This window comes from Moschus berezovskii, chromosome 27 (genome assembly GCF_049115385.1).
Source record: "Moschus berezovskii isolate FMDL1 chromosome 27, NW_MosBer_1.0, whole genome shotgun sequence".
In the NCBI taxonomy this organism is placed as follows: Eukaryota; Metazoa; Chordata; class Mammalia; order Artiodactyla; family Moschidae; genus Moschus; species Moschus berezovskii.
Genome location: NC_142486.1, coordinates 14,766,953 through 14,778,497, shown reverse-complemented (window position 1 = coordinate 14,778,497; position 11,545 = coordinate 14,766,953). Strand labels below are relative to the sequence as shown.

The 11,545-nt window shown below is 54.2% G+C and overlaps 1 protein-coding gene across 5 annotated transcripts; it reads left to right on the top strand.

Moving 5' to 3' along the window:
- The first annotated feature begins 1,541 nt into the window (after positions 1-1,541).
- TGFB1I1 (transforming growth factor beta 1 induced transcript 1) lies at positions 1,542-8,031 on the top strand. 5 transcript variants are annotated; one of them, XM_055409931.2, is made up of 11 exons: positions 1,542-1,671; positions 2,979-3,079; positions 3,204-3,256; positions 3,351-3,493; positions 3,765-3,852; positions 3,961-4,066; positions 4,181-4,375; positions 5,790-5,963; positions 6,242-6,323; positions 6,640-6,788; positions 7,341-8,031. In XM_055409931.2, the coding sequence occupies exons 1-11, from the start codon at positions 1,659-1,661 to the stop codon at positions 7,605-7,607; spliced, it is 1,371 nt and encodes a 456-aa protein (XP_055265906.1). In that variant the 5' UTR covers positions 1,542-1,658; the 3' UTR covers positions 7,608-8,031. The 5 variants fall into 5 exon arrangements, with proteins under 5 accessions (XP_055265906.1, XP_055265908.1, XP_055265909.2 ...); XM_055409933.2 differs by having other exon boundaries at positions 1,609-1,671; positions 2,918-3,079; XM_055409930.2 differs by lacking the exon at positions 1,542-1,671 and adding an exon at positions 1,816-2,035.
- Positions 8,032-11,545: the final 3,514 nt, after the last annotated feature.

Below are 11,545 nucleotides of genomic sequence, written 5' to 3'. Positions count from 1 at the left end.
GGGAAGACCTATTGTGTTCTTCAAGTCCCTGAGGCCACTAGTCATGCCCAGAGGGAGCTGGAGCCCTAGGCTGGCATTGCTTTGGTTGCCCAGGCAGGGTCTCCATAAACCTGGCTCCCAGATCATTGACCACTTAGGTGGCAGCCTGACTTTGAGGACAGGGCCTGGACTGGGGCTGCCCATTAACTTCTGGGAAGCCAAGGGGACCTCTTGCTGCCTCTGAGAGTATCCAGGTCTCTGTTCTCAGGATGTCCTTTACAACTACCCAGAGAGCTTTTTTTTTTAATGGACTATATAAATACTTATGTAAGGACTTACTCATTTCTCTCTCCAGCTATTTTTTCTTTTTGGCTGCATGGCACGGCTCGTGGGATCTCAGTTCCCTGACGAGGGGTCCAATCTGTGCCCCTGCAGTGGAAGCTTGGAGTCCTAACCAGTGGACCACCAGGGAATTCCCCAGAAAACTTTGTTAAAAGTACTGATACCCGGGCCCTTTCTAACTGAATTGGACTGAGGGGAGAGTGCCTTGGGCATCAGTATTTTTTTTAATTTATTTTTAATTAGTGGATAATTGCTTTACAATGTTGTGTTGGTTTCTGCCGGATACATATGTCCTCTCCTTCCCAGGTAGTCCCCTCCCCCCGCATCAGTATTTTTTTAAAAGCCCCCGAGTTGCCATTCCAGTGCTCAGTTCTCAACCTGTGTCTGAGTTGAGACCCACAGTCTGCAGCACTGCTGTGTCCATCCACACCTATCTCTAGTTTCTCATTTCCAACTTGATTTCTCAGTCCAGAGGAAGCCTCTTGTTCTTTGTGGCCAGAGTCTGTGTCTTGCTTTCTTCTCTATATTCATCAGTGTCATGGGAAAGGGCCCCTGGGGGACAGGTCTGGGTCATCTCGGTGCAGGGGACAGTTGGCCGAGGGCTGGCTGCCTGGAAGCATTTCTCCTGAGTCTGCGTGGGACTTGGGCCTCAAGTTCCATTTACCTGTGTCTGTATGTCTGTTTCCAACTCTGTAGCTTAGACTCTGAGGATGGGTTCATCATCTCTGTCTCTCGGAGATTTCTTTGTCTCCAGTTTGTGTGCCTTCGGGGATCTCTGTTTCTGTCATTATCACAGTCTCTTTGGGAAGATCTCTGAACCTGGGACCTGACAGATCCTTAGAACATCACCACCGCCTCCAACTCCAAAATTCTGTCTAGAGCAATCTTCTGGGAATAGCAGGGGGTGGGAGCTCTGCCTAGGACTCAAGGTACTAACTTTGAGGATGGGGGGAGGTGGGCTTGGGGGCCTCAGTCTGTGTCTAAGAGTCTCCCTGAGCAGAGGATCCCGGGCTTTTTCTGGAGGAGCCACTTCTTTTACTCTGACTCTGGCCGCCTGGGGCTCCCTGCAGCTGAGGCCAAGGCTGGGGTGTGGCCGTCTGCGCAGCAGGCAGGCGGGCTGGGCCTGGGTGGGCCGGGGCCCTCCCTCCCTTACAGGCCCCCACCCCGGGTTCTCCCGTTCTCCCCCCCACCCCCCCGCCACAGCCTTATCCCAGCGGGTCCCGGCTTCCTTACATGGTCACGGCTGGGCCTCCAGCTCCCGGACGTCCCCCGCCCCCCGCCCCCACCGGACACGGCCCCCGCCCTGCTCGCCCCGCGCGGTCTGCCCGCGCCCCGTCATGGAGGACCTGGGTGAGTGGGGTCCGGGTCCCCTTGTCCCCAAGCCCCTCACCACTGCCTGGACCCGCTTCCCCATCCTGGGGCCCCCTCGCACTCCCGGCATCTCTCCATCCCTGCCTCCCGGTCTTCTCGCTTCTGGTCTCTGCCGGCGCCTCCTTTCCGACTCCACGTCCCCCTTCCTGCCGCTCCCTTCCTGCCTTTGCCAGACTGGTCGCTCCCTCCCTTCTTCCTTCACTTCGCTCCCCCGTCGCTGGCTGCATACGGATGGGCAGGGAGGTGCAGCGCCTGCGGGCGCCTGGGCTCGAGAGCTCTGGGAAGGGAGGAGTTAAAAGGACCTGGGGTCCAGGAACTGTAGTCGGGAAAGGAGACTATGACAGTAAGTTCTGGAGAAGAAAATGGGCTTGCCCTAGGGTTTGGGGAAGGAAAGAGTTAAGGGCCCGTAAGTATGGTAGGGTCAGGTTCTTGGGGCAGAAAGTAAATATAATATATGAGTGCCGAGATGCCAGGGAGAGGTTAAGGGTTCCATCAAGGCGCTCAGAGATGCAGAGTAAAGGGCCAGGGATTTCTAAATTCTGGAAGGTAAAGAGTTCAAAGGTTCTGGATCTGGAGATGGAGAGGGGGAGAGTTGGGTTGTGTGTATTGGGGTGGGGGTGCTTACTGTCCCTCTGACTTGGGGCAGAATGGAGAACCCACGCATCTCATCCTCCCTGTCCTTTGGAACTGGGGCAGGAAGGCTGTGCGCTCTGTGGGAGAGAAGTTCCAGCACCCTGCAGTAGGGGGTGCTGCTCAGAATGAGTAACGGGTACTGAAGAATAAACCAATCAGAAAGCAGGTCCCAGCAGACTCACCAATGAGGTGCATAGGGCGGAGCCCAGTGGCATCTGGAGGTGGGCCAGGGCTAGGAGGGGTCTGTTTAGGTGTAGGGGGTGTGACAGAGAGAGCATCCAATCAGAAAGCAGGTGTCAGGCATACAGCCAATTGGGCAATTTGGGGTGGAGCCAAATTTGCCTCCAGTAAAGCCAATTTTGACTGCATTACCGAAGATTCAGAGAATTAAAGTCAGGTAGGTGAGTTTGTAAAGGACTCTCAGGATAAGCCATGTGGGATGTTGTGACCGTAAATAGTCCTTGCTGCCCTTCCACATCTCTGCCATGGTCTGCCTTGTATTTCTTCTGATTCTTGACCTCTGCTCTTAATACTGGCTTCTGTCCTCCTCAAACACTGCCCACTTAGAACACTTATTCTCTGATCTCTTAAGGCCCTGTCTCTGCCTTAACCTTGACCTCTCAACCTCTCACCTTGACGGCCTCTCCCTGCAGATGCCCTGCTCTCTGACCTGGAGACCACAACCTCACACATGCCAAGGTCAGGGGCTCTAAAAGAGCGGCCCCCAGAGCCCCTCACGTCTCCTCTGACACAGGTGAGCTCAGATGCTGGGGAGAGGGACAACCACTCAGGCCAGGTTTGGTGAGAGGAAAGGAAACTCGGACCTGAGTAGGGCAGAATACAGGCATATCATCCCACACACATGTCCTTCTCTATAGATGGGGCCTGGGGAATCTTCAGGAGCTTCTGGGGACAAGGACCATCTGTACAGGTGAGAAGAGTGGGGATGGGGGGATGGGGTGGTCAATTGAGACTTGGGCTTGTATTCCCCACCCCTGAACCCAAGCTCCCACCCTCTTTCCCAGCACGGTATGCAAGCCTCGGTCCCCGAAGCCTGCAGCCCCTGCCACCCCTCCATTCTCCTCTTCCTGCGGTGTCTTGGGCACGGGACTCTGTGAGCTAGACAGGTTGCTTCAGGAACTTAACGCTACTCAGTTCAACATAACAGGTACCAGGGTTACTGGGACGAGCCTTGATGAGATGGGGGGCAGGGCATGGCTGGGCAGAGACTAAGGGGAGCAGCCATTCCCTTCTCCAGGGGATATTCCTGACCCAAGGATTGAATCGGGGTCTCCCGCCTTGCAGGCGGATTCTTTACTGTCCAAGTCATTAAGGAACCCATAGACTTCCCAGGGTAGCAGCTAAAGGGATGGGAGCCTTAACTGGGAAGGAGGCTAGTGCATGGCCCCATGCCCAGTGCCCTTCTCTCCTTTCTGCAGACGAAATAATGTCTCAGTTCCCATCTAGCAAGGAGACAGTCGGGGAGCAGAAGGAGGACCAGTCTGAGGACAAGAAAAGGCCCAGCCCGTGAGTCTGACATAGCTGGCAGGGTTGGGAAAGAGGTGGTCAGTTCTGGATGCTGGAGTTACTGGAGGAAGCAATACCCTGAGCTGACACAAGTTGTGTTCTTCACAGCCCTCCCAGCCCCTCCTCAGTTCTCCCAAAACCTTCAGCCACCTCAGCCACCCTGGAGCTAGATAGACTGATGGCCTCACTCTCTGACTTCCGTGTCCAGAACCATGTGAGTCACTCAGGGAGTGTGGGGTGGGCCACTGTGGATTTATGGCTCTCAACCCATCTGAGACCTCACATGTGCTGCCTTGCTGACTCAGCTCTCCTGTCCTCACTACTGTAGCTTCCAGCCTCGGGGCCCACCCCACCACCAGTGCCAAGCTCCGTGAATGAGGACGCCCCCTCCCCACCAGGGCCCACCAGCAAAGGCAGCCTGGACACCATGCTGGGGCTGCTTCAGTCTGACCTCAGCCGCCGTGGCGTTCCCACCCAGGCCAAGGGCCTCTGTGGCTCCTGCAATAAACCCATTGCTGGGCAAGTAAGTGAAGCTCTGCGAGTAAGTGGGTAGAGACCCCTGTGTGCCAAGTCACTTCAGTCATGTCCAACTCTTTGCGATCCTATGGACTGTAGCCACTAGGCTCCTCTGTCCATGGGATTCTCCAAGCAAGTGTACTGGAGTGGGTTGCCATGCTCTCCTCCAGGGGATCTTCCCCACCCAGGAATCAAAACTGCATCTCTTATATCTCCTGCTTTGGCAGACAAATTCTTTACCACTGTTGCCACCTGGGAAGCCCAGGGACCTATAGACCCATTTCACTGAGAGCCAGTGGGTATTATTTTTATTCATATTTTGCAGATGAGGAAATTGAAGCTGCAAGTCAGACAGCGAGTGGCAGAGTAAGAATTCCAACCCAGGTTTTATTTATTCTAGTCCTACTATGTGCCAGGCATTATGCTAGCTCCTTTATAAACCCCCATGTAATTTTTTTAATTAGTCAATTTATTTCATTTCTGGTTGCACTGGGTCTTCATTGCTGTGCGTGGGCTTTCTCTCCTTGCAGAGATTTGGGCTGCTGTCTAGTTGTGGTGCGCAGGCTTCTTATTGAGGTGGCTTCTCTTGTTGCAGAGCACAGGCTCTAGGCACAAGAACTGCAGTAGTTGCAGCCCATGGGCTCAGTAGTTGAGGCTCATAGGCTCTAGAGCGCATGCTCAGTTGTTGAGGTGCTCAGGCTTAGTTGCTCCGAGGTATGTGGGATCTTCCTGGAGCAGGGATCAAACCTGTGTCCCCTACATTGGCATGCAGATTCTTATCCACTGCACAACCAGGGAAGTCCCCCTTCTCACTGAGTCTTCACAAAAGCCTCATTGGCTCCACCCACATCTCTTCAGTACCCACAAAGACTGTTTCTCCTCCACCAGTCTGGTTTGGGAGCTCCAGTTTTTGGCTTATTGACTGAGCAGATGTTATCAGCAACTGTGCCCAGTGGTTGATCTAGATCCTCCTGCTAGATAAAGAGCCCCACCGCCATCCATTTTGCTGAGAACTTCCAATCTCAGCAAAGCAGGGTGACATTATGAATTTTCTAAGCACTTTCACCTTCATGGGCCCCTTCCTCCATTTAAAAATATATAAATTGCATTTTATGACTGTTGGAGTGAAGATGAATACATTAATATTATATATTAAGTCATTTTCTTCTAGCTCATTTTTTTTCTTCTAATTTCAAAATAAATTACAACATTTTTGTGGCCTACAAAAAGTATGATGGGCCCTAGGTACTGTTCTGGAAGCCGGCTTAAATCCCCACTGCTTTGGGATTGAGTTGCTTGGACATTCGATACTTCATCCTTCTCAGAGATAAGATGTGAAAAGTGCCACTGAAGCCTTGGCTCACTGGGCATCTGGCAGCCCCAGGGCCACTCTGAACCCCGCCTCAACCACCAACTCGCAGGTGGTGACGGCGCTTGGCCGTGCTTGGCACCCTGAGCACTTCGTTTGCGGTGGCTGTTCCACCGCCCTGGGAGGCAGCAGCTTCTTCGAGAAGGATGGAGCTCCCTTCTGTCCTGAGTGCTACTTCGAGCGCTTCTCTCCGCGATGTGGCCTCTGCAATCAACCCATCCGACACGTGAGCCCCGCCTGGACCACAAGCCCCGCCTCTGTTTCACCCAAGGAGCCTGTGGGATGAGCCTCAGCCACTTACTTGTTTCCCATCCCCACCCCCGCTTCCATTGTTCTCTTCCGCAGCTCTTTCGACTCCGCGCTCTTTGATTCCCAAGTTCCTGCTTAGGTCTCCCGCAGCTTCAACTTACACTTCAAGCCACTCATTTAGGTTCAGGGTGGAAGAGGGAGGGGAGAGGAAATTGGAGGCGGGGCACGCTGAGTGTTCCCTTTCATTCCCCGCAGAAGATGGTTACTGCCTTGGGCACCCACTGGCACCCGGAGCATTTCTGCTGCGTTAGTTGCGGGGAGCCCTTCGGAGATGAGGGTGAGAGCTTGACTCCCATCTCGAAAGCTGCAGGTCGGCTCGACATCCCGCCCCGCTCCCTTTGGGCCCGCCCACTAGGACTTCCTAAATCCTCGGGGGCCTGAATTTTCTCCTGCTCTCTCCTGGCCCCGGCCTATCCCACCTGTGGATTCCCATCCCACTCGCTCCCGCTCTGCCCCCCACCCAGACCCTGTCCCTCTCCACCCACTGCGTCCTCTCACTGCGCCGCTTCCGGGCCCCCAGTCTCAGATCTTTGTGGGCTCCCGGTGCCACCTCGCACCCTTTTCCTTCCTCCTTCCTCTGTTCCCGCTCCTAGGTTTCCACGAGCGGGAGGGCCGCCCCTACTGCCGCCGGGACTTCCTACAGCTGTTCGCGCCGCGCTGCCAGGGTTGCCAAGGCCCCATTCTGGACAACTACATCTCGGCGCTCAGCGCGCTCTGGCATCCGGACTGTTTCGTCTGCCGGGTACGCGACTGTGGGGGCGGAGCCTTGGAGGGAGGGGCCAATGGAGGCGGGACTAGGATTCTGGGCGTGGTTAATAGTCAGAGCGGGGTCCCGGGGAGGCGGGGCTTCACGCTAGCGGGCGGTGCGAGGGGCTACGGGAGTCTCTGGGGGTTCAGTTCAGTTCGATTCAGTTCAGTCGCTCAGTCGTGTCCGACTCTTTGCGACCCCATGAATCACAGCACGCCAGGCCTCCCTGTCCATCACCAACTTCCGGAGTTCACTCAAACTCATGTCCATCGAGTCGGTGATGCCATCCAGCCATCTCATTCTCTGTCGTCCCCTTCTCCTCCCGCCCCCAATCCTTCCCAGCATCAGAGTCTTTTCCAGCGAGTCAACTCGTCGCATGAGGTGGCCAGAGTATTGCAGTTTCAGCTTTAGCATCACTCCCTCCAATGAACACCCAGGATTGATCTCCTTTAGAATGGCTGGTCTGGGGGTTATTCAGCTCCAAAAGGGAGTTATTTGGTCCGGAGGGTGGCTCTGACCCATCCTTTCGCGGTTGCCCTTCCTCAGGAATGTTTCGCGCCCTTCTCGGGAGGCAGCTTTTTCGAGCACGAGGGCCGCCCGCTGTGCGAGAACCATTTCCACGCGCGGCGCGGGTCTCTGTGCGCCACGTGTGGCCTCCCGGTGACCGGCCGATGCGTGTCGGCCCTGGGCCGCCGCTTCCACCCGGACCACTTCACCTGCACCTTCTGCCTGCGCCCGCTCACCAAGGGCTCCTTCCAGGAGCGCGCGGGCAAGCCCTACTGCCAGCCCTGCTTCCTCAAGCTCTTCGGCTGACCGCCTGCTGGGCTCGCCCCTCCGGGAGAGCGCAGCCCCAAAGACCTCGTCCTTCCCCCCCCTAAAAGATCGGGCTCTCCAGACCACAAGGCCTTGCTGTTGGAGCTTGGGGCTCCACCAGCCCGGCTTCTTGAGGCCCCACCCCACTGGAGGGACTGGCCCCGAAGGTACTGTACGTTCTCCGTGGGCGAGTTCAGAAAAGGCCCTGCGAACCCTTACGACCACGCGCCTCCCGAAGTGGGTGCGTACACTGACCGATCCCACGTGAGCCCTTCACTTTGTTCCCAGCCTTGAGGGAGCTCCCAGACAGGAGGAGGGCCCTTGCAATACCCACGAATCCGAGGCCAGGCCAAGACGTCCCTCTCCCCGCCCCTCACTGTTCTGTGCACTTTTTTCTACCTACATAAACACACATTCCACTTCACGTCGGTGCTGTGTCTTTGCGCGGGAGTGGCTCGCGTCGCGACGCCCCGCCCCTTGTACTGCTCTGGCCGCCGCGGTCTCTAAGCCGCCGCCATGTGGCGGGAGCCGGGCCTGCAGCCTCAGCCCTTCAGGTGAGCCTGAGGCTTGAAAGGTCGGCCACGTGCGTAGGATTGTATAGATGGCTGCCAGCCAGCAGGGACGGGAACTCAAGCGGAGCCCCATCAAACCTTCCTGTCGCCAACCCCCCACCCATCAGTTCCTTATATTCTCAAATAAGCACTTAATCTGTACCTACTCCCTCCACCCTTGTCACCTTGTCTGGTCTCCAGATTTTCCCCCTCCTTTAATTTTTTTTTTTTTTAATTTTTACTTTCTGGTCACGCAGTGCGGCATGTGGGATCTTAGCTCCCCCACCAGGGATCGAACTTGCATCCCCTGCATTGGAACTGCAGTTTTAACCACCTGAGTCCAAGGCAGCCCCACCCCCTTCCTTAAAAGACCCTCAGAGATGGGGCTCCATTTGAAAGTGCCAATTTATGCTCACCCTTTGGATCTGAGCATTAAATGTCAGCTTTTCTCTTACTAGAATTGACTTATAACATCTCCTTTAGGCAGAAGATGGCACTTAGGGTTGTCAGGGCACTGAGGGAAACTGGGAACTGTACAAGCTAGAAGGAGGCTTCTAACTCAGCTTGTAAATCAAGGAGGGCTTTCTTGAGGAGGTGACACATGAGCCAAGCCCCTGCAGAGAAGGGTGGGACCAGGGGTTCTTAGGTGCTGAGAGGTTCAGGCTGCATCTGAATCCCCAAACCCCAGGGGTCTTTCTAAGTCCAATATCTTAGACCCTGCAGTTCCTTAGGAAGGGGGCCTAGATTCCTGCTCTAACTACAGGGACTTTTGAGGCTGGAAACAATAGATCCCCAAAGGCCCTTCCAGCTCAAAGAGGGGCTCACAACTATGGTGTGGGCAAGAGCCAAAGGTGAGGTTCTCTGCCTTGGCTTTGGGCAAACTACCTCCCCCAGATTCTTTCCTCTCTGAAGCTCCCCTCCTGGGTCTTACTAAGCCTCTGGCTCTTCCTTTTTCACAAATCCTCCCTGGAGAGTGCTGTCCATCCCTTGGCTTGTAACTGCCTCCCAGTCTTGAGCCATTCATTCCCCAAGAGTTCATTGACCATGTACTGTGCTAGGGTCCATGCTGGTTGCTGAGAAACATGTTCCTTGGTCTAGTAGGAGAGACAGATGAAAAAAAAAAAAAACAAGAAGAAACAAAACCACAATGACAAGTGTGATAAAGTAACAAAAACTCCCCTGATGGCTTAGGTAAAGCTGGTTCTTCTCCCTAGTTTCCACCCATAGCACCTCCCTAGTCCCTCACTTATCACTAATGCAAACAGATATTTGTTGCTTGTTCATTTATTTATTTTTTTTACTGGCCTCTGTAGTTGGCGGCAAGTGGGTTTAGTTGCTCCTAGGCATGTGAGCTCTTAGTTCCCCAACCAGGGATGGAATCCTTGTCCCCTGCCTTGGAAGGTGAATTCTCAAGCACTGAGCCACCAGGGAAGTCCCATGCTTGTTTATTTCTAAAATAAAGGCAAAGAGCCTGAGGAGAGCATCCCAGGCAGAGGAAAGAGCAAGTGCAAAGGCCAGGAGGTAGGAACGAGCTTGGTGTATTGGAAGAAAGGAAAGAAGGCCAATGTGGTTGATTAGAGCAAGCAGGGGAGAGTCGTAGGAGATGTGGTCAAAGAGGAACGAGGTGCCACATCACACAGCACTCTGCAGGCTCTGATGAGGGCAGGTGTGTGCATGCTAAGTCACTTCAGTCTTGTGTGACTCTTTGTGACCTCATGGACTGACCTTCCAGGCTCCTCTGTCCATGGTATTCTCCTGGCAAGAATACTGGCATGGGTTGCCATGCCCTCCTCCAGGGGATCTTCCCTACCCAGGGACTGAACTCACATCTCCAGCGACTCCTGCATTACTGGTGGCTTCTTTACCACTGAGCCACCAGGGAAGCCACAGAGATCTGATTTTAAGTGCCTACAACCCCAATGTGTCCTCTGATACTTGCCCCTAGATTTCTTCCTGACCTTCATCTTAAAAAATTATTTTACTTGGCTGTGTCGGGTCTTAGCTGTGGCACATGAGCTTCTCTAGTCATGGTGCTGGGGCTTTGTTGTCCCATGGCATGTGGGATCTTATGCCACCCGATCAGGTGGGATCTTGACCAGGAATGGAACCTGAGTCCTCTGCATTGCAAGGTAGACTCTTAACCACTGGACCACTCGGTCAGACACTTCAAATTCATCACCCGCTGAAGCAGATGCTGTGGGTGCCCTGCCTGTATCCACCTGGCCCATCTGGGAAGTCATATGCAGACACTTCCCAGACCCTCAGTGTCCCCAGGTGCTCCCTGAGTTTCTGTCTGGAAGAGGGCCTGGGTGGGTAGATGGGATTCTGTAACCTCAGAACCTCCAGTCAGTTAGAGATAGGGATTGGTGAATAACTATCCCAGCTCTCTGGTTCCTGGGGGTCAATTCTGAGGTGAGTTCCCCACAGTGTCTCAGAGGGTCCCCACTGGGATTGTCAAAGTGGTAACTTCTTTAAAAAATATTTTATTTATTAATTATTTATTTATTTGGCTGCACTGCATCTTAGTTGTGGCATGTGGGATCTAGTTCCCTGACCAGAAATCGAACCCCAGGTCCTCTGCATTGGGAACTCTGAGTCTTGGCCACTGGACCACTGGGGAAGTCCCACAGTGGTAACCTTTTCATCAACACACCCTTTATTGGCTTTTCTCCTTTCTTTGTCTCTTCCTCATTCCTTCACAGCCCTGACGGTAATCAGCTCCCCAATACAGTTCTTGCACCCCAATTCTCATCTTAGAGTCTGTTTTCGAAGGGACCATAATGAAGGCATTCCTTAAACAACTCATCACCTTCCCTCAAAATATTGTTCTCTGTTCTCATTTCCACCATGAACCCTACTACCACAATCAGACACCCAAGTCTGGTCAGTTCTTCTAGAAAGATAGAAGAGCGGGTATCTATTCATCAAGCCATTCCCTTCTCGCGTCCAGCCCTGTGCTGAGCAATGGGACTCCAAGGATGAATCCGATCATCTCCTGCTCTTGGGGGAGTCGCTGGTCTATTGGGGGGACAGATCTGGATCCAGGCAAGGTCCACACAATGTGCTCAGAACTGTGTCAGGAAAGTCAGAGAAGTCTTTCCGAAGAGATGTTATGGGCTGAGCACTGAAGGTTGAGTAGGGGCTGGCCACCTGGGAGGCAGGGGGTGTTCCAGGCAGAAGGCACAGCTTATAGCAAAGCTCAGAGGGTATGAGAATCCAGGGCCTGGGGAGGGCAAGGGCGTGGGAAGGAAACGTGATTTCATCCTGGGTTTGGTGTGGAGGAGCGAGGGGAAGGGTGGGCAGGGGTCGGGGCACGGCAGGCCTTAAACCTCTGGATGAGAGGCTCCTGCCTCCTCCCAGGTGTGATGGAGAGCTCTGGAGGTTTCC